The sequence below is a fragment of the Kogia breviceps genome, chromosome 2, assembly GCF_026419965.1.
Source record: "Kogia breviceps isolate mKogBre1 chromosome 2, mKogBre1 haplotype 1, whole genome shotgun sequence".
NCBI classification, from domain to species: domain Eukaryota; kingdom Metazoa; phylum Chordata; class Mammalia; order Artiodactyla; family Physeteridae; genus Kogia; species Kogia breviceps.
Window position 1 is genome coordinate 38595703 of NC_081311.1, and position 24198 is coordinate 38619900.

Genomic DNA, 24198 nt, shown 5'->3' on the forward strand with positions numbered 1-24198 from the left:
ATATTTTAAGATCTTTCCATTTACATATGTTTGCAAAGACATACATCACATGTAATTAATATCCTAAAAATAAAAAAACAAAATAGAAACATCTGCTACTTATCAGACTCACTTACCCAGAGCCAGAAACATAAACAGGAGTAGAAAAGTAAAGAAGACTGAAAAGTGACATCAGAAATCAAAACATGCTACAACTTGGTAGTTCTAAAAACTTCTGAAGAAAGTAAAATTTGGGGAGATTAAAACAAACAAACAAAAACAGAAAGGGAATACTGGCATCAACAGTGGATGGTCTGCTACCATATGTACCTGTGTGACCTTGTTCAACTCACTTAACTTCTCTAGGCCTCAGATTCCCCATCAGTAAAATGAGAAGGTTGGACTAAATGATCTCTCTTTCAGGTTCTTTCCAGTCTATGATTCCATTAAGTGCATGGGGGAATAAAGGAGTTAAAATATGTGCACCAAAAGCTACTCTCAACTAATAATGAGACAATTCATTAACTTGGGGGTCTGATGTTTGGATGTACAAAAACAAACAGGCAATCAACTCTCCAGGCTAGATACCAATGCCAACTTTAACCATAATAACACAAGTGACCCACAATACTGACAGTACAAACCTGAGTCCTAAATTCTAGAAGCAGGAAGCCATTGCATACAGGAATGAAAAGAATTTCCTTTCCTTTCTTTGGATATAATGTTAAACTCAAATAAAATTTTGAAATAAGGCAGAATCTGTCTTTAGTATCTTTCTACCTTCCTTCTGGGACTCTCTACATGCCTAGTACTAAGAGTCTAAGCCTGAGGTGACTCATTTAGTGGACTCCAGCTTTTAACAGTTCATGTCCTGTTTGGTTTTTTGTTTCTTTATTTTTTTGAAACTTAACTTCTGAATCCAGTTGTTCAAAAACTACAAAACTTTGTGGTTTTTATTTTCCTCCACAGAAACACTCTGACACCTGTAACAAGAGTTTTTGTAGGAGAGGTTAATCCAGAAAAGAGAAAGATATACGCATAGATCATTTGTAAGTTGGGACCCACCTAAACTTAAGTTTCTAAAGCACCTTTTACTTTCTTTCATCTTACTTATTACCACTACACCACACACACACACACACACACACACACACACACACACACACCATAATCTGACCATAATGGATTATCTGCCATATTCTAGACAATATTATGCCAACAAGCTTGTTACATGCCATTCTCTCTGCCTGCACTGCCATTTCCCCTCCTCCTAAGCCTCAGGTCAACCTCTATGATTCTTTTCACCCCAGCTCAAACATGCCGTTCTTTATGAAACCTTCCCTACGGGGTACAATCACTATTTTGACTGTTGTCTACACAGCTCTCTTCTATACAAGAGTTACCTCTTCTATAATACTTGGTCTACCTTTACATTAGACTATAATTACCCGAGGAATGGAACTACATCTTATTCACCTCTGCACTAACAAAATGCTGTAGAATGTCTAACATGTAGCAAGCCCTCAATAAATGTTTGCTTCTTTGTTCATCTGAGGAAATCAGTGACAACTCACTAAGAGATACAATACTAGTGTCTACTTCACTCTTGGGTCTTCTGAAGTCTTATCAGAGTACAAAGATCACTAAATTAAAGATAAAAAAGCAACATCCCACAAGCCAATAAGGCACAGAGGATCTTTCATTTTTTTGGTGAATATCTGAAAACCCACTGAACGTAGAAAAAAACCTTGTTCTTCCATTTGATAAATAAACTCTACAGAAATTATAACAGTAAATTAGCATACACAACTTTAGATTAAATTTTTTTCCATTGCATAATTTATACATATCACATAGGAGAAATAAAAGCCAGGTAGAAACATAACATATTTTATACAAAATTTGTTTTTTTAATTAGAAAATGGTCAATATTTGGGGAAGGAAAAAATGGTCAAGAGCAAAAATGATAAGATATTTTCTTCACGTTTTTCTTTCCTTCTTTTTTTTTTTTTCTACTTTACACCTCTACTCACAAAGTCAAAAGAAAAAATGAAAGGTTAAAGATAAGGTCCGCTAGCTGAATCAAGAGGCAATCCTTACATCCCTGCCCCAGACAAAAGAAACCACCCAATTCAACAATTTTAGTTAACTTATTTATTTTATATACAGTTAGAGAATATGCTAATAGCTTTTTCAATCAATTGACCTAGAGACACAGAATAAAATTATGTCTACTCTAGAAGCATCCCTCCATGGAAGATGGCATTAATGCTTTAGCAGAATTTCTGTGTGAATTACACTTCAAGTTACCACATGGTTATGGGCCCAAAGATGGGCTAGATGCCAAGTCATTTAAAGCAGATCAAGTAACATGAATCTGTGCCAACATTGTTTTACCTCATCACTACACTTTCTAAATGACCTAACAATGCTCTCAATCAGACTACTTGAACTAATTGTTTTAGGAATACAATTCTGTTAAAATATATCTTTAACTCTACCTCATTCTAACAAGGAAATAACTTTCACTCAATAGTTATTTTAGAAGATATGTGCAAGCATACAAACAAGAAAACATACTTACAGATTGTATATCTTGTAATGGTTTTTATGCTTTGAATCCAAAAACCTTAAAACAAAACAAACAAACAAAAAGCCACCATTAACAAAAATGAGCTAACATTTGAAATTACATTACTACTATTGAGAAAAACCAAAAGACAGATTCTGTTTTTCCTAATCTCAAATACCATTTAAGAAAAATAAATAAATAAACTCCAATAAATATTCTATCCATGGGTTTAAACTAGTAATCAGGTCTTTCTTAAGTAATTATTACATTACACAGATTTATACAATCTGAAGTAAAGCCATAGCTCTTCATAAAATGAATATTTTCATAATCTTCTCTCTTCAGCCTAACATAATGAGATTGAGTATTAAGAAATAACTTCTTTAAAAAGCAGCATTAGCATTTAGCTCAAGTTCACCTAGCTTATACAGTTTTGTGAGAAATAGTCACATGCAATCAAGAAATCTTAAAAATAACCCTGAAAATTCAGCCATCATTTTCTTTCAAACTAAAAACTTTTGATATTTGAAAGATGCAGGTAATAACTATTAGCTCTGTACAAAGTTTATTAAGTATTTTCACATACATATTCTCATTTGATGCTCACAAACATCTGAGAGGTAGAGAGATGAAGGAAGTAGGTATCAAAGAAATTATAGGACTTGCCCAAGGTCATACAGCTAATATGTCAAAATAATATGTCAAAAGACCAAAGACCTCTCCCTTCAACAATTAGTTAAGAAACTAAACAACAACAATTACAGCCAACACTTACTATATGCCAGGCACTATTTTAAATACTTTATGCATACAAATTTGTTTAATCCTGTAAGGTAGGTAATAGAGGGGTTAGAAAAGTATAAGGCGGAGGAAATAGAATAAATAGAAGAACAAATGGAAAACAGAAAAGATTTTAAAAGATCTAAAGTCTAGGAGATTCAACATATGAATAGGCATCCCAGAGAAAACAACAGAAAACACAGGTGAAGAAATCCAAGATACAATTCAAGAAAAATACCCAAAACTGAAGGCCATGAATTTCCAAACTGAAAGGGTATAATGAGTATTCAGCAATATTAAAACAGACCCAAATAAAGGCATACATCTCACTGAAATTTCTGAATGCTGAAGACATAAACATAAGATCCTAGCTGCCTGAGAGGAAACATGTTTCATAAAATGAATCTGGAATCTGAATAACATCATCCTTTTTAATGGCAACACCAGCAGCTAGAAAACTGGGCAAAACCTTCTGACTTACAATTATTCCCAGCCTAGAATTCCATACCAAGATAGACTATAAAACAAGTGTGAATATATAATAAAGGCATTTAAAAATAAGCAAAGTCTCAAATAATTTTGCTTTCCACATATTCTCTCTCAGGAAGTTACTATAAGATGTTTCCACCAAAACAAGGGTGGGAAACCATGAGAGAAGATGAAAAGTTCCAGAAACTGAAGAATCCAACGCATGAGAAGAAAAAGGAGAATCCCCAGAATGAACAGTGAAGGGACATCTCGATTAGACAGTCATACAGCAAGCCTAGAGAACGACTAATCCAGATTAGGGCAGACTGGAAGGTTCCTGGAGAAGATGAAATTGATATAACAAAAAATGTGCTCCGGGCTTCCCTGGTGGCGCAGTGGTTGAGAGTCTACCTGCCAATGCAGGGGACACGGGTTCGTGCCCCGGTCCGGGAGGATCCCACATGCCGCGGGGCGGCTGGGCCCGTGAGCCATGGCTGCTGAGCCTGCGCGTCCGGAGCCGCAACGGGGGAGGCCACAGCAGTGAGAGGCCCGCGTACCGCAAAAAAAAAAAAAGTACTCAAACATATACAGAGATTTATACAACTAGGGGTAAGTTTAGGGATGAATTAAAGTTAAGAATGTAGAAACTAAACGAGAGAGAGAGAAAGAGAGAGAAAGGAGGGAAGAAGGGATGGAGAGAGGGAGAACTGTAAATCCAGGGAAAACAAAATGTGTAGGAAAAACCAGTTATAATATACTATATTGCTTAACTATGAATGACATTTATCTAGTCATAATGACATAAAAACCCAATACTGATATAACCAAAATTACAATATACTACTGGAAGAATGGGAGAATGAAAATATGTGGTTGGGTTAAGAGGGAAAAAAAAAAAGAGTCCATAAAGTTGAATGTGAAAAATTATGTTACACAGTAATACAAGCAGTACTTATCACTTTATCACTAACTGATATGTCATACTACAGTTGTTGAAGATATCAAAATATTATTTACAATCAACACTGCAAAAATGAACAGTCATTAGACCTGCCAACAGATTTGAGTTAAATGTGTTAATAACTATTATTATACAGATGTTTTAAAATATTTTATAACAATTATAATCAAAACTAATATAATAGGCACATTTATAATCCCATGAATTTTATTTTATGGATTTAAAATCATTTTAAGAAAGGGTTCATCAGCTTCACCAGACTGTCAAAAAGGTACATGGCCTAAGATTAAGAACTCTTGCCACAGGGCACAGGGAAACAAAGGAAAATAACTACTTTTTTGTTGTTGTGGCAGTGGTTGTTAATAAATCCTATAGAACATAACTATTTTAGTATTTCATGTGTACAACTTTTTTTTAAAGTAAATATTTAAGTTATGTGTAACTTTTTATAATTCTTTGCTTTAACCCACTACTTCAACCAACTCAGGATGCACTGATTCTGCTACAAAGACTTCTACTGAGCTATAAATATATTACAGGAAAGAGTGGTTTGTTACAGACCCTTTCACTCCTGTCTGTTCTACCCTCTTTATCTTCTATATTCCTGTACCTTTTTCTCAATTTTTACTTTTGGATTTTTCTTTAAATTGAGGTAAAAATTTACATACAGTGAAACAGATCTTAAGTGTACAATTCTGTAAGTTTTGTAACAACCACTCCAATCAAAATATAGAACACTTCTACCATCCAAGAAAATTCCCTCATGCCCATTTTCAGTCAAGCCCCACCAAGCTCTCAGGTAGCTACTACTATTACCATATATTAGTTTGGCCTTGTTCTTTAATTTCATGTAAATGTAATCATGTAATATGCATTCTTTTTAAACTGATTTCCTTTCACTTAATGTTTTTCGAATTCACCCATGTTGTTACATGTATGGATAGTTCATTCTTTTTATTCTATTATTCCACTGCATGAACATAACACCATTTGTTTATCCATTCTCCTTTGATGGATATGTGGGATGTTTACAGTTTGGGGTTATTATGAATAAAGTGCATAAACATTCTCGTGCAAGTCTTTTGGGGGACACATGCTTTCATTTCCTGGAGTAAATAACAGCTAGGAGTAGAACTGCTGGGTCACAGAGGAGATAGGGTGGATGCATATTTAACTCTATAAGAAACTACTGAACAGTTTTCAAAAGCAGCTATACCATTCCACAGTCCTACCAACATTTTAAGAGTTCCACTTGCTCCACAGTCTCATCAATATTTGGTGTTGTCAGCTTTTTAAAATTCTAGTCCTTCATTTGTTTATTAGCCATTTTTACACTTTCTTTTTTGAAATGTCTGTTTAAGTCACTGGCTCATTTCTTCCCCACAAATGGATTATTTGTCTTTTTTATTATTGATTGATAGGAGTCTTTTTTATAGTCTGGGTATAAGTCCTTTGTCAGATATTTGCTCCTTGTGTTCAACTTGCCTTTTCATTTCCTTAATATTGTGCTTTGATAATCAACAAATTTAAATTTTGATAAAATCCAATATATCAAATTTTTCTTTTGTTTAGAACTTTGCATCCTCTCTGAGAAATCTTTCCCTACACATAAAGAATTCAAAAAGATATTCTCTATGTTTCGTTCTAGAAGCTTTATACATACTTTTAGACTTTCCTCAGTTTCTATTTTAATTTGGTTGGAAATTTAGGTAAATATTAAGGGTAATTAGAATAGCCAAAACATATAGACAAATGATTTGAAGGACAGTGATCATAAAATTTAATAAACAACAACTCATTGCTACCTGCCATATCTTCCACCATTGGTTTCTTCTGAGAGAAAATGAATAAGCAAAAAATGATCTACAAAATACAATTTTCTCATGGAAAGCCTACAATGTAAATGTGAGCAGAGGGGGGGAAAGGTATTCTGGAGGATTAACAGTTCATTTTTAGTTCGTTCCAAGTCTGGTAATTTTATGTTTTGAATCCAAATACATAAACCAATAGTATATTAATAGGTATGTACACATCCCATTGCCATCTCCAAGGAATACTATTCACATGTGGCAGCCCTTCGTACACTTAAACTGGAGGCTAAAGGATTGACAGGACACATACCAAAATGATCCCAGTGGCTATCCTGGGTTTTCAGGGAGAGATGGAGGTTTTCATGATTTACTTTCAACACTTCTACAATTTTGAAGTTAAAACATAAGCACATACTACTTTCAAAAGAAAAGTTTTCTGTCCTAATGTATTTTCCCAAAAAAGTAAGAACTGATGAAGTTATATCACACTATGTTTTAACTCCAAAAAGTGGGCTTCATGAAAAGTCTAGGTTCTTTTAAACAGTATTTTTTAGAGTTTACATAAAATTAATATTTTCATATACTATTTTTAAAGTAGAAAAAACAAGGATCAAAGCTTTTTTTAATGTGATAACAGTCCTCCTTGAGAAATAATTAGTTTTAATGATTCATGCAATTCCTATTTATAAAGACTCATGAGGTTTTTCTTAATTATATTTTAATTCATACTGAGCCTGTCCTGAGGATGTTAAAAAAAAAAATATTGGCACACACTGTATGCCAAAATCACAAATCTAACATCAGTGAGAAACGATGTCCACAAAACACAAACAATTCATTAAAATGCTGGTAATGTGTTATCTCTTTAAATCCCTCCTAGAGGCTCCAGCCATGGAAAGCCTGTTCTTCAATTTCATCAGGACACTTCTTATGTTACTTTAGCTAAGTGTCTAAAATGTATATTCAAAGCCAACTTTTATCCTCTTTTAACCTTCAAGTATTATTTATTATGGGTACAACTGCTAAGAAACTTCTGCTTCCCAATCTTTTATTTTTCTACATTCCATTCAGGAAGTACTAAAGGCTTCCTAAATAAACAGCCTCATTTGATGCCTTATAACACACATTTAAAAATAAAATCACTTCACTTCTAGAAAAGAAAAGTATCTATTAGGGTAACCTTTCATTAAATTAAATATCCCACAAAATAATACTGATTGACCTAGTAAAATGGAAATACATTAGAGATGGTAAATAGGTGTCAAACTAGTAGTGGCTTGTTGAGGGGCAATGTTAAGGCTATTACAACAGGTTGGAGACTGGGAAAGAATATCTGCCATTAGTGAGGGAGAGAGAATAAAATAAAAATTTTCACTTTATTTGCCATTTCTAGAGAACATCAATACAAATTTATGGGTAAAATTCAGTAAAAAGCAAAATTTGAATATTATAAATTATTATACAGTAGCAAAGTTATTGTAACCAGATTAAAGTTCTATTATGAATAGGCCTTAAATAACTTTGTTCTAAAAATCTTTTTTTATACTGGCATTCAATATAAAGGGGCCATCTCTTAACATTTTTCTTACAGGAGCATGTATATACTTTTGACCATTAAAGAGTATCTGGTACAGGAGTTTTAGTCTTGTAAATAACTGTAAAACTGGGCAAAATGTATGAGGCACTAAACAAAAGGTAGCATAGGCTTATGATCCTTAGGGAAAAAGAAACATGAGGTTGCCCATGGCTGCCTTGTTTTCAGGTTGGAGACTCTTTTCTGACACAGCAGAAGGAAGTAGAACAAATGGAACAAAGGTTTCATTGAGGTATACAGGCGGAGATTGGAGTTCTGGGTGGTAAAGCAGCTAGAGTTTGTGGAAGTGGGTAGCAGAAAAAGGAGGACTAACAGACAGAGAGACTTCGAAGTGTGTATGGAAATTCACCTCAGGGCCTTGACCATGAGTTGGGCTGCATATGTGCAGAATTTGGAAGCATAATGGGGATGACACCAGAGATAGCACAGCTCTAGGAGAAGGAGTTCTGGTCCAGCCAGAGTGGAGAGACCTCACTGAGGAACTCACGTATTCAGCTGAGAACCCAGAAAGGCCACAGGTTAGGAATAAGGACCATGCCCTGAACAAAAGAAAAAACTAAAATAGGCCTGCCTTAACAAAGAAAACCAAGCCTGATAATACAAGATTAACCATTAATTTAAATGCCTGCCAAAATGAAACTCAGCACCCTTAAATTAACATTCAGACTCCCTACAACATATCACCCACAACATTCATCATACAATTAAAACTTATTAGACATGCATAGCAGGAAAACATGACCTATGACCAAGAAAAAAAAAAGCAGTGAGTAGAAACCAACACCAAGACAAACCAAATGTTAGAATTAGCAGACACAGACTTTGAAGCAGCTATTATAAATATATATGGGAATATAAAGGAAAATGATTATAGCAAATGAAAAGACAAATCGCAGCAAAGACAGAGACACTATAAAAGACAGAAATTCTGGGTCTCAAAAGTACAGTATCTGAAAAGAAAAAAATCTACTTGCATGGTCTTAAACAGAAGACTGGGGACTGCAGAAGGAAGATGTGGCAGATTGTATTTTCTAAGAATGACTACATCTCCCATCCCACATGCTCTTCATACAACATAACCTTAACACTGTTCCCATCAAGTGATGGGGGTCTATGGTCCCTCCCCCTTGAACTTGGGCACACCTTTGTGACTGCCTCAACCAACACAGTATGGGCAGAAGTGACATAAAGCTATTTCTAAGGCTAGGTCATAAAAATGCCATGCCCTTCTACCCATGCACTTCATTCTTAACAAGCTGACATGCTATGAGGAAGCCCAAACTAGCCTACATGGAAAGGCCAAGTATAGGGGTCTGGCCAACAGCCCAACTAAAGACCCAGATAAAGACAACATTTACCAGACATGTGAGTAAAAACACCTTCAGATGATTCAGCCCCCAACCTGCCAACTCATCTCCAGTCACTGAGTCTTCCCAACTAAGGCCCCAGACACTGTGGAGCAGAAACAAGCCATCTCCACCATGCCTTGTCTGAATTCCTGACTCACTTAATCTGTGAGTATAAAATAAATAAATGTTCTATGCTATTTATGTTTAGTGGTGGTTTGTTATGCATAAATATTAGCTGGAAAATAAAGATATGAATTTGACCACAGATTAGTAGTAATTATCTAACCTGAAGAACAGAAGAAAGAAATTGAAAAAAATTTTAAAAGACATCACAGCCGGAAATTTCCCACCCATGGTGTAAAACATTAACTTAGAGATACTAGAAGCTCAATAAACTTCAAGTAAGACAAATATATAAAAAGAACCACACTATGCATATCATGATCAAAACCACTGAAAACCAAAGACAAAGGGAAGAAAACAAAAGGAGTCAAAGAAAAAGACATATTATATATAGGAGAATACCAGTCTGAATAATGGCTGACTTCTCATCAGATCTAATGAAGTGCTGAAAAGCAAAAAAAAAAAAAAAAGAAAGAAAGCCATCCCAGAAGTCTATATCCAGCAAAATGCCCTTCAAAAACAATCAACAGAAGCTGAGAGGATCTGTCACCAACAGACTTGCCCACAGGCTGAAGGGAACTAATTCCAGATGAAAAGTGAGTCTATAGAAAGAAACAAAAAGCATCAGAAGTAGTAAATATAGGAATAAATATAAAAGGACATCTTTTTCTTCTCTTGATTCCACTGAAAGACAACTGACTGTTTAAATACTGACTGTATTTTGGGGTTTATTACATACATAGAAATAAAATCATACCAAAAAAATTGAGGCAAGCAGAATTTTACTGTTGTAGGGCTCTTATATTTTAATGGGAACTGTAATAAGCTAAGAATGTGTTCTATAATACCTAGAACAAACTCTAAATATACAAATTTTTATACATACAAATAAAAAGTCAATAGAAGAATTTAAATTGAATACCTGAAAATATTCTATTAACCCCAAAGAGGACAGAAAAAGAGGAATTGAGAGAATGAGAGTGAAATAGGAATGAATGAGCAACTAAACACAAATAGAAAGATGTTAGTCTTAAATAAAACATACTAATCATTATATTAAATATAAATGGACTAAACACTCCAATTAAGCAAGTTGGTGATCGGGGATTTCCTTGGTGGCTCATTGTTAAGAATCCGCCTGCCAGTGCAGGGACACGCATTCGATCCCTGGTCCGGGAAGAACCCACATGCCGCGGAGAAACTAAGCCCATGCACCACAACTACTGAGCCTGCGCTCTAGAGCCCGCGAGCCACAGCTACTGAAGCCCGTGCACCTAGAGCCCATGCTCCGCAACAAGAGAAGCCACCGCAATGAGACGCCCACACACCGCAACGAAGAGCAGCCCCCACTCGCTGCAACTAGAGAAAGCCTACACGCAGCAACAAAGACCCAACTCAGCCAAAAAAAAGTCAGTGATTACAAAGCAAGTTCAAAACTGACCTTCATAGTATTTCTTCATGAAATATAGTACATATAAATGCTTACATATACTTGCTACACACGTTGTCACACTCTACAAATTAATATACCATGCAATGTTCAACGCTGAAGAAGCAAGACAAGATTACATAAATCAAATGCAAAACTCAATCTAGATGCTCTATACATTAACACCATGCTACTGAACTCATTGCAATAGAGGAGAAGAATCTAGGTTGCAAGATAAGCTTTATACTGACTCTTAGAAGGCATAAGAAACTCAGTTATTACTTTGGTGAAGTTACTGGTGGTCCAGAGTCTGACCCTCTACCTTTCAGGGTTAGACTTGATACTGTCAGCATATTGAGTGGTGTTCCCCCCCCCCCCCGGGACAAATTAAAACCCATATCATATGACTGATGTATAAATATCATAATGATCATAATGGCAATATACTAATTTATTGAAAAATCCAACTGCCATAAGAACTAAATTATTCATATCTTTATGACCATATCTCACCATAAGCAGACCTGAGAACTGAAATCAGAATGTTGCTGAATAAATGTGGAATCAAACAAGAGAAGTTAGTCAAATGAAGCAATTTTTAATAGACTAAGATATTCTGATGTTTCCATCTCCACAAAAGGAATGGTTTTGCCAAAAATATCTAAAGTTCATTGACTAAGGCTTCCTTTCTCTTGGCAGTGCTTTTTCCACGTTTCAATAGCTAACCAATACTTCTTTTCACCAAAAGGCTTCACGTTGACAAACTAAATATATTCCACTGCATTAAATTGAAGTCTTACTGTAAGGCCTGAGAGTCATTCTGTTTTTTAAAGGTGAACTGGTATATTTCTGCTTGGTGCCAGTACTTACTGATATTAAAGTCTATATTATTAGAGCTGGGAACTGATAAAAATTCATCCAACAAATATTTATTAAACACCTGCAATGTGACAAGTACTACTGTGGATACATTGGTAACAAAACTCCAAGTAGGAACAATCACAATAACAATTGCTCCTAGCAGCTTGAGAAAAACCCATCAGCAAACCCCCTTTCAAGGTATCCCATTCAGAAAATAGCCTAAGAACACTAGATAGCTCTTACTAATCCAGAAATAGGCTAAAAAGAAAAATAATTACTTATTTGCTACATTTTTCTGTAGGTGAGTCACTATTTGGTAACCATTTTTAATTCATCTGCTGTATCCACATTGAATCAACATTTGCCCTTAGAACCCTAATATATCTACAATTGCCACTGCTACTACTAAAACATGAAACTGGATTGTTGTTTTTCTTTTTAACACATAAATTATATCTGCCTTAATCTCATTAACACAGGCAAACTGCAAATATTCTAGTCCTTGACTATTTTCTTCTAGTCATCTTCAGGTTGTCAAAATTAAAATCAGTCATATATCCGACACAAGGAAAGTATCTTGTTGAAAATGTACTTTTCACTCTTGCCTGCACAGTAGTACTTTCTCCTACATTATCGCATGTTAAATAGAAGAGCAAAAATAAGAGCTTTATATTATATTCAGGTAAAAGATAGTAATCCCCAGAACTAAAGAAAATCTATCTAAAGAGGTATAAAATTAGAAGGAAAAGAAATAAACAGTGTAGTAAGTAACCTATAACCCACTGAAAAAAATTCAGAAGGCTATTAAAAATATTATGAATAAGAAACCGCCAAACATTTCTCCGAAGAAGCTGTATCATTTTGTGCTTTTACATGGATGAGAGTACCAGTTGATCTACATCCTTGCCAACCCATTAGCCCTTTAAGTTTTAGCCATCCCAGTAAATATGAAATAGGATCTCACTGCTTTTTAATTTTCATTTTCCTGATGACTGAGTTTGAATTTTTCATATGCTTATTGATCATTTATAAATCTTCTTTTAAAAAGTTTCTGTTCAGATCTTTTGCCCTTTATGGGGTTGTCCTCTTATGAATTTGTAACAGCATCTTCATACTGTGTTGAATTCAAGTCCTTTGTCACATATATGCACTGCAAATATTCCTCCCAGACTGTGGCTGCTTTTTAATTCACTAATGGTGTCTTTCAAAAAATAGAAGTATTTAATGTTGATGAAGTTCACTTTGTCAATTTTTTCTTATACGGTTAATTTTGTATGTACTAAGAAATCTTTGACTAAACAAAAAGTCACAAAGATTTTCTTCTTTGGTGTTTTTATCTAGAAGTTTTATAGTTTTACATTTTCTTTTATGTTTCCATCTATAATCCATTTTAAGTTAATTTATGCCTGTGTACAGGCATACCTCAGAGATATTTTGAGTTTGGTTCTAGATGACTAAAATAAAGCAGATATATCAACAAAGCAAATCACATGAAATTTCTGGTATCCCAGTGCATATATAAAAGTTATGTTTGCACTATACTATAGTCTATTAAGTGTGCAATAACAGCATTATGTCTAAAACAACAATGTAACTACCTTAACTTAAAAATACCTTATTGCTAAAAAATGCTAAACACCACTTGACAACTCAGGGCTGCCATAAACCTTCAATTTGTAAAAAAAAAAAAAAAAAAAAAAATGCAGTATTTGTGAAGTGCAATAAAGTGAAGCATAACAAAACGAGGTATGCCTGTATGATGAGAAAGGCTCATTTTACTTTTCATACTGACTTACAGTTGTTCCAGCTTCATTTGTTAATAAGACTTTGTCAATTAATATATATGTGAGTTTTTCTGGAATCTCTATTTTGTTCCATTGAACTATATTACATGACCCATCAATTCTACTCATAGGTAGCCAACAGAAATGAAAATGTATGTCCACAAAAGTCTTGTCCATGAATACTCATAGCAGCTTTGTTCATAACAAACCCAAAGTGAAAACAACCCGAATGTCCATCACAGGGGAATGGATAAATATATTATATCATATCCATAAAATGGAATACCACTCAGCAATAAAAAGAACCAAATTACTAATAAAAGCAACAACAGGGATGAATTTCAAAACTATTATGCTAAAAGAAAGAAGCCAGGCACAAAACAGTACATACGATATGACTACATTTATACAAAATTCTAGAACAGGCAAAACTTATCTACAGTGAGAGAAGACAAATTTAGAGATTGCCTGGAACCAGGGCTGGGGACTGATTGCAAAGGGGCATTAAGAAACTTTTTATGGTAATAGATATGTTCTAAATCTTGATTGTGGTGATGTTTACATGGGCGTATATATGTCAAAACTCAATGAAGTGTACACTTAAAAAAGGTACATATTGCATATAAATTATACTTTTAAAAATTGGTTTTTAAGAGTAATATGATTATAAAAGCATCAATTTGTAAAATGCAACCCACCTCAAAAAATCTCAAATTTATTTTGATTAATAGCAGACATAGCAATAGGAGCACATCATCTTCAGGAATAAGAACTTTTTAGAATGAAAAGCAAAATGGCACTGTCTAGAATAGTAGTCCAATAGAACTTTCCACAATGATGGAAATGTTCTATATCTGTGCTGTCCAACACAGTAGACAACAGCCACTTGTAGCTACTGAGCACTTGAAATGTGACTGGTGCAGAGGAAAATGAATGAATAAATTTATTTTTAATTAATGTAAATTTAATCATAATTAGCTACATGTGGCTAGTGGCTACCATATTGGATAGCATAAGTCTAAAAGATGTATCTATGAAAAAATCCACTGGAATACAATGCACATGCTTCTTAGAAAGGAAACAGAAATGGGTATATTCTTGGGATAGAGAATAAAACTGAAACAGAAGAAAGATACAGTAATAACTGGGGACTTCACAACTGTCAAAATATCCACTGAAAAAGATATTTTCAACTATATGCAATTTTCTAACAAATTCTTGATATTTTTTATTAATTTTCTTTTATCAGTAGACTAATAAAATAAAGAAGGGAACTACAATTTGGACATATTTCTAACCAAGAATGAGGAACAAGTTTGAGTGGAAATGCCAGGAAACAGGGAGAAAGTGTTCATATAATTTTAGAATTTACGTCAGGCAAGGAAGGAAATACTGGCATAGTTAGATATGATACAGATCAGTAAAACGGATTTCAAAAGCTTCATTTAAATAACAGGCTATGAATTCATAACTCAATATCTAAAAGGAAAGACCATAGAGAGGCTTTAAAAACTAAAATTCTGTATAAACAATTACAAATGACTCTAGTTTAAAAAAGACAAAAGAGGAAAAACAGAAATTATCTAAGACCAATAAGCATAGCTGCAGAGAATTTACCCACAACGTTATTTTAAAAATAAACAAACAAATAAATACAAATCTCCAGAAAAAAGGAGGGAAATAGTTATAGATGAATATAAAAGAGTAGCATATATAAAGGTACATAAAAATGGTATAGACAAAAGAAAAGGCTTGGAGGGCGGGGTAATGTTTAGACTAAAAAAAGAACAATAAATAAGGTAGAATTCTGTGAGTTAGACAGCTGTATAATGCTAGAGGTAGAAAAAAAGCAGGAACTCCTAAAACTCCTTTTCACTTCTATCTTCTCTGTCCAAGAAGAATATTGCTCTGATTCAATAACTCAAGAGTGATGGGTGTATCATATTTCTCTGGATTTAAAAGCATTTTTTATTTGCAATTTAAGCAAGGCTATCTCTTAAAGAACATTTCTTAACAAACAGCTATCAACAAAAATCTCTGATATTCCATGATTATACATATTAGTAGAGCAGACAGTTAACAATAAATAATTCAAAACAGAAATAATCCACCAAGCTCTTTATCATTGCTTCATCTGAATCTTGTAGTTGTAAAATTCAAATGGCAAGAGTGGCATAGCATTATAAAAATGGTCTGAAGAAATGGTACCACTAATTTGCTAATTTTCAAAAAATTCATAAAAATCATTAAGAAAAATAATAATAATAGGGTAGTATACACAAACAAATCAAGGAAAAAATTTGTTAAGACCAATAAAGATCACCAAGTTGTTTAACCTCGAAAAGAAATGCAATCAAAAATCAAATTACGGGGCTTCCCTGGTGGCGCAGTGGTTGAGAGTCCGCCTGCCGATGCAGGGGACGAGGGTTCGTGCCCCGGTCCGGGAGGATCCCGCATGCCGCGGAGCGGCTGGGCCCGTGAGCCATGGCCGCTGAGCCTGCACGTCCGGAGCCTGTGCTCCGCAACGGGAGAGGCCACAACAGTGAGAGGCCCGCGTACCGCAAAAAAAAAAAAAAAAAAAAAAAAAATCAAATTACGACAAATAGTAAAAAGTTTTAAGTTTGATAATATTCAGTTCACCAAGATTGTGAGAGGGGAAAGACTCGAACACGTTGGTGAGAATATAACATAATACCATTTTTTAGTTTAAATCATGGACCCACTGGACCCACTGCAAAGAATTTACCTTAAGGATTGTAAGTACTTGCAAAAGGACACCAAGATAAATGTGTGAAGCTTTTCATTAGAGAACTGTTTTCAATAGCAATAACTGGAAATACTCTAAAAAAATGTATTTGGGCAGGCTGTTTATTATGGTATGATCATAAAATGGAATAAAAGAATCAATTATATCTCCATACCAATATCGAAAATTCCTAAGTATGTTAAATGAAAAAAGAATATGCAGTATGTTCTCATTTGTAATTCTTTAAAAAGTGAGTATAAGATGAAAACAAGTTTTTAAAGAATATGTGGAACTTTTAATTGTAGATATCTTTGGGAAGAGGGTCTGAGGATGGGACATGTAAAATAGGAGAAATCTGTAGGGGATATTTGCCATCTCTAGGCTGCTGAGCATCCAAAACCATTCCATTTTGGAGAATATCAAGAGATGAAAAGCAAATACGCCCTTCCCCATCTTTCTCGCATCACATGTACAAGGTCTAAGATCAGTTAGGTCCTCGTGTTCTGAACAATGAATCCCAGGTAGTGAGAGCAAGGTGCGGAGGAGTCAGAGATTATTCAGAGAGATCTCCAGGGGAACTTAAAGTTCATGAGCACAGTCACCAATATCCAGACATGGTGGCAGTATCTGAGACAGCAAATATCCAAGCAGCAATGTCCTCAGTATAGGATACTCTTATTATAACCTCTTGACTATGCCCTGCTTCTCTTAGCTTCTGAAAATCTTCAAAGCCTGGTTCTCTAGCTATGAGCTAATATTTTTCAAAAAACTGTCTTCCAATTAAGCTAATTAGAGTTACTTTTTGTCATGTGCAACCAAGAACCCTGACTTCTTTCTTTTATTTTCCTATAGTTTTCTTTCTTTTTTTAAAAAAATGAGTGTTGGTGAAATCATACACATACTTTTTTGTGTGCTCCCTTTAATATTTGAACTTTACTGTAATTTCTTATCTAGCACTGCGGGCAACAGTGAGACAGGCAGGAGAATAAACAATCTATTTAAAAGAAAACATCACAGCGTTTTTTTTAAAGGAGGGAGGGTAAGTTCTCTCAAAGAACTTGAATATTACTTAGGGAAACATTCAGCATGACTGCCCCTCCCACTTCCTCCTCTCTCCTCCCAAGGATTTCATGCCCACAATTGGCTCATTGCCTTATAAGTTTGATACAATGGAAAGGCGGAAAAAAGCAAGAAAACAGCACTTTCCAAAGGGAAATGGGAAAATTTAACTGTGGATACTTGGAAAGTTGAGAATAAGAACTTAGACAAGAGCAGAGAGGTAATACCCTCAAAACTTAAAAAATCTAGAATTCAAATCTTTCTAATTTCTATACCTTATTTCAAATAATTTCAGAAATATATAAAATCTGAATTCATTAAAGACAGTTGTGAGAATAAACACTGTCTTATTCTTTAAGTCTTTCCTTTCCTCAAAGAATTCCTATGAGATAGTTCTAAATAAGTTTCCAATGTGCAAAATTTTAAAAATTATGTCAAAATAATATATAAACATATATATTCCAAAAGATATAAAAAGTTTGTAATAAAAAATTACTTGAGGGAAGATGGCAGAATAGGAAGCACTGGGAATGCATCTCCCCACCTGACAAAAATTGTACTGGCATAATCTGTCTGATGTAACTATTTTGGAACTCTGGAGTCTGTTCAAAAGCTTGCAGCTTCCAGGAGAAGTCCTGGACAGTAAATCACAATTAATTTCAATTTCAACTCTTGGTGTGGTAGCAGCTATCTACCCCTTATCCCCTCCCAGCAGGCAGCCATGGATGTATTCCTAGAGTAGCCTGATGGAGCTTGTGGGACTTGTCCTCCAAATATCAGAGATCTGTGTCTTGATCCTCGACTGCTGCTTCTGATTACGATTATGGATGTGCAAACACAGAAGCAGGCTGCCATTGTTGCAATCGCTTCCAGGGGATTTAGAGATCCAGAGCCTAGTTTTTTTTTTTCCCATTTCTTCTTTTGGGAGCCAGACATTTAAGAAGTATGACATCCATGAAAAGGATGAACACTAAGTCTTTCTGTGTGAACATTAGTCTTCAGCTCCTTTGGGTAAACAGCCAAAGAGGTGCACTGCTTGACTGTATAGAGTAGGTGTGGTTTTGTAAGAAACCACCAACTGTCTTCCCAAAGTAGTTGTACACAGCATGCTGTGGAGTTTTCATATACTGCCATATTGAATAGGAAGAGAGTTTTTGTATGCTACATACTGGATAATTCTACCTATACTACATTCTGGAAAAGTCAAACAGAAGTTTTACAGTAGAGACAGTAAAAACATCAGTGGTTGCCAGAGGCTGGGGAGAAAGAGAGATGAATAGGCAAAGCACCGACCACTTTTATGGCAGTAAAGCTACTCTATATGATACTATAATAGTGGATATATATTTAGTGGGTATATATTTATAATGATAAATTTGTCCATACCCACAGACTGTACAATACCAAGAGCAAGCCCTAATGTAAACTATGGACTTCTCATGATAAAGACGTGTCAATGTAGGTTCATCAATTTTAACAAATGTACCACTCTGATTGGGGACATTGATAATGAGGAAGCTATGCATGAATAGCAGGGGGCATATGGGAAATCTCTGTACCTTCTGTTCAATATAGCTGCGAATGTAACATGGCTCTAAAAAATAAAGTCTATTAAAAGAAAAAACAACAACACTCCACAGCTAATATGATAATGCTATGGTAAAAGAAAAAGATTTTCCTCTAAAGTAAATAACAAGGCAGGGGGCCTGTTTTTGCCACTTTCATTCAAACATAGTACTGAATGTTCAAGACAGAGTAATTAGGCAAGAAGAAAAAAAGGCATCCAAATTAGAAAGAAAGAAGTAAAATTATGTTGCAGATGACATGATCTTACCTATAGAAAACTTTTAAGATGCCACAAAAAAATTGTTAGAATAAACAAATTCAGCAAAGTAGCAGCATACAAAATTAACATGCAAAAATCAGTTGCATTTTTATACAATAACAATGAACAATCCAAAAAGGAAAATTAAGAAAACAATTCTATTTACGATAGCATCAAAAAGAATAAAATATCTAGGAATTATCTTAAGCAAGGAGGTGAAATACTTGTACACAAAAAGCTACAAAACACCGCTGAAAACAAATTAAAGAAGACCTAAATGAACAGAAAGATATCGCATGTTCCTGGATTAGAAGACTTGATATTGTTAAGATTTCAATACCATACTATGCAATCTATAGATTAATGCAATTCCTATCAAAACAACAACAACAGTTTTCTTTTGCATGAATAGAAAATTCCATCCTAAAATTCATATGGACTCTCACAGGACCCTAAATCGCTAAAACAACCTTGAAATAGAAGAACAATGTTGTAGGACTCACAATTCCTGGTTTCAAAATTTACTTTGTACAAAGCTACAATGTATGGTACTGGCATAAAAACAGACATACACCAGTGGAATAGAATAGAGAGCTCAGAAATAAAACCTTGTATATATGGTCAAATGATTTTTGACTAGTGTGCCAAAATTATCCAATAGAGAAAGGAGAGTCTTTTCAATAAATGGTGCTGGCAAAAGTGGATATCCACTTGCCAAAACATTAAGTTGGACTTTTATCTTATATTGTATACAAAAATTAACTCAAAATTGATCAAAGACCTAAATTAAAGACCTAAAACTATAAAACTCTTAAAAGGAAAGACAGGCGGAAAGCTCATGACATTGGATTTATCAATGATTTCTTGGATGCAACACCAAAGACACAGACAACAAAAAATAATACACTGAACTGCATAAAAATTTGAAACTTTTATATATCAAAGGACAAAAGCAACATAGTAAAAAGGCAACCCATAGGATGGAAGAAAATATTTGCAAATCACATACCTAACTAATAAAGGATTAATATCCAGAATATATAAAACTCAACAACAAAAAAACAAACCATCCAATTCATAAACAGGCAAAGGACTTAAATAGATATATCTCCAAAGAAGATATACAAATGGTCAATAAGCACATGAAAAGATGCTCTACATCATTTATCATTAAGGAAATGCAAATCAAAACCACAATGAGATACCACTTTACACCCATTAGGATGGCTATCAGCCAAAAATACCAACCAAACATACAAAAAAAACCCAGAAAGCCCAGAAAATATCAGTGTTGGCAACGAGGATGTGGAGAAATTGAAACATCTGTACATTGCTGGTAGGAATGTAAAATGATACAGCCACAGTAGGAAACAATATGATTGTTCCTCAAAAAAGTAAGCATGGAATGACCATTTGACCCAGCAATTCCACTTCTGGGTGTATACCTAAACAAATTCAAAGCAGAGACTTGAACACATACTGGTATACCCATGTTCATACCAACATTATCTACAATCGTCAAAAGGTGGAAGCAATCCAGGTATCCATCAACAGATGAATGGATAAACAGATTGTGGTATATACATATAATGACACATACCACAATATGGGTGAACCTTAAAGACAGTACACTAAGTTAAATAGTCACAAAAGGATAAATATTAAATGACTCCACTTATGTAAGGTACCTAGAATGGGCAAACATATAGAAACAGAAAATAGAACAGTGGTTTCCAGGGGCTGGGAGTAGGGGGAATGGGGAGTTACTGTTTAAAGAGTACAACATTTCAGTATGGAATGATAAAATAGTTTTAGAGATGGATAGTGGTGATAGTTGCACAAGGATGTGAATATACTTAATGTTACTGAAACTGTACACTTAAAAATGGTTAAAATGAAATTACCTTATATATATTACACCACAATAAAAAAAAAAAATTACTCATCTACATCTCTTTTCATCCTCAAACCCATATTTTTCCCCCCAAAGCAACTACCCTCAAGTACTCGAACTCCTTTTCCTGGTATTTAATTCAGCATTTCTATATAATATACATAATAATGCTTCTTGTAGACTTATCAATTACCTACATATTTTCTGCCATGTTAGAGGAGGCTTACAAAACCAGTAGTACCCCCAACACAAATATTTCACTTCTCTTAATCCCCTTCAAATGGCAACATCACAATTTTGGGTTAAATAAATCAACAGATATTAAATTGAAATTGCTTCCTGTTTCTAACTCACCTAATTTCCTAAGAATCTATTATATTTTCTCCCAAATATTTCAATATCCACCTATAATTTATTTCCCTGAAGGCCTCTGTCCTACTGCTCTAATCACTACTGGTTGCTCTTCAGCTTTGTGACAACATTGTCACCCTGGGACTTTCCTTTGTTGTTTCTGAGTTGTATTCTCTGTTTATCGAAGCCTTTTTCTTTTTTTTCATGGTTTATTTCCCTGTTTTGCTAGGGCACATCTTCTAGTAATCTCCTAAGATATGCTACAAGGACAAATTTTTGTTTAGTCCTTGAGTGTCTTTCTTTTTCCTACTCTTGCACTTGATTGATGGTTTGGCTAGATACAGAATTCTAGGCTGACTGCAGAACATTTGAAGTGCTGTTCCTCCATATTCTATCTTTAATTCTACTGCTGAGAAGTTAGATGCCACTGATATTCCTAATCCTTTCTAAATGATCCTGAAAGCTTTTGAGAAATTCTCATTATTCTTGGTATTTTTAATTTCAAAATAATTTGCCTGGCATTGGCCTGTTTTCATTTATTGTGCTCGGCACTATATAGATCTTTTCAATCTGGAGACTCAAATCCTAAAGAAATGTCTGGTATAATACCAGAAACGATTTTCTTTGATGATTTCCCACACTGTGTGGGGACCAACACTGTGTTAGGCCAAACAAAGGACATCAACAAGCTAGATGAGCCCAAGAGTTTCCAGTTTTTGTCCTCTGATATACAGGATTCTATGGTTATTAAGGAAATCAGCTTTGGAATCTGACAGACCTGGACTCAATCCTCAGCCTCAGTTCTTACCAGCTGTGGCACTTTGGGAAGTTAGCTTCTTTTAAACCATCTATGAAATGGGGATCGGTTTACTGTAGCAATTTAATAAGATGACACATGTAAACTGCTTATACAACGGTAACACATGTATATAATAAATGTAAATAAATGTTGCCTATTATTAAAATATCAAAAATTGAATTGGTGCAGATAATTTAATCATTGTCAAATCCTTCATGGCTCCACTATTTGTAAAGAATAAGACTAACAAAAGAAATGGGAGGCAGCAAATGGGGACAGGGTTTTCTTCTGGGGTGATAAAAATTATTTTGGAACTTGACAGAGGTGGTGGTTACAAAACATTGTGAGGGTACTAAATATAAGTGAATTGTATACTTTAAAGTGGTTAATTTTATGTTATGGGATTTACACCTCAATAAAAAAAAAGGAAGCAGGAAACAGAGAGGCAATATGAGGGAAGAAGTCGAAAGCTGTTGGAAAGGGAGAGGGAATTGATATATCCTTTCCTCTAAATTATTTTGAAGTTTTCCTCTAAATAATCTCTTTTCAACTCTTTTTAACTGAATAACCAATAATGGTAATGTTGAGATGACAAACACCTCCTTTTTTATTGAAAATCAACATACAATTAAGGTTGATTGAGAGATCAGCATGTGATAAAGAGAAGAATATTTGAAAATTTTCTTCAGGAAGAAAATGTATAAAACAGGAAAGGGGAAGATGGACTTTTGAATCTATAATACAGCTGCTTATATATGGGTAAAAAAGCTGATAGTATACAAGACAATGAATAAAGGTTTTTTTCAAAAATCACTATGTATCAGGAGACTGAGCTTTAAGCATTTTCTCATAATAAATACAGAAATTTTCCCACATCTAAAATCTTTCCAATAAAAGAGGAGGAAGTAAATTATTTCCTACTGACAAACTAGAGGAAAATATTGTTATATACATCTTTTTTCATTTTCAACATTTCCCAAATTGTGCTCCATGGAACACTATTAGCACTAGAGAAATGCTATTTACTATACTACAAAAGAAAAGAGAGAGAGAAGGGGGAAAGGAGGGAGAGGAAGAGAAATGGAAAGAAAGGAAAAAAAAAAGGAAAGCAACATATTAAAATTTCATTCTTGGGAGATTTACAATGAGTAATAGCACATTAAAGGTTCTGCAGTAAGAAAGCCAGTTCATTTCTATTAAACCTAAACTTTCCTGATTTATTAGGTACAGAACAGTTCTCAAGCTATGTCTGTTAAACATGAAGCATCAATTTGTTGAAGATTGCCTAGATTTATACCAGATAACATGTAAATTAGGTAACTTCAATATTAGCCTGAGGTATAAGATTAATACACACACACACACAGACACACACACACACACACACAAGATTAATATACATATCAAAGAATAATCAATCACCTGAATAAAACATTGTTTCATATTACCAGCTGGTCACAGCAAGAGTTTAGTGGCAAGAAAAAAAGGGGAGAGAAGGCAGTAGTAAGAAGAAAAAAAAATCTGGGAAGAGCTAGTTCTTCAACTTCCCTTCTATGAAATGACCCTGTCCTGCCCTGTCAATTCTGATCGCTTATTAAAGAAAACATTTACAGTTAAGATAGTAAAAAATTTCAACTTAGTTCACCTTTTCACCTCTTTTTATTTTTTACATTAAATTCCTGAACCCAGGAGGTAACCTCGAAAGAAGTTAGATATTTGTCACAGAAGTATTACTTTGAGTACCTCAAGTATAAAACCTCACGTTGCTATAATAAACCATATCCCTAAACAGTTAAATAATTTAAGCATGAAG

The 24198-nt window shown here is 34.4% G+C and overlaps 1 protein-coding gene across 2 annotated transcripts in view; it reads right to left on the reverse strand.

The window, feature by feature from the left end:
• The window catches only part of PTEN (phosphatase and tensin homolog), an 87509-nt gene that overhangs the window by 33236 nt on the left and 30075 nt on the right, over positions 1-24198 (reverse strand). For both annotated transcript variants that reach the window (XM_059054017.2, XM_067025099.1), the window contains exon 3: positions 2564-2608. In XM_059054017.2, coding sequence (XP_058910000.1) covers positions 2564-2608 — 45 coding nt within the window. The remainder of the gene's footprint in view (positions 1-2563; positions 2609-24198) is intronic.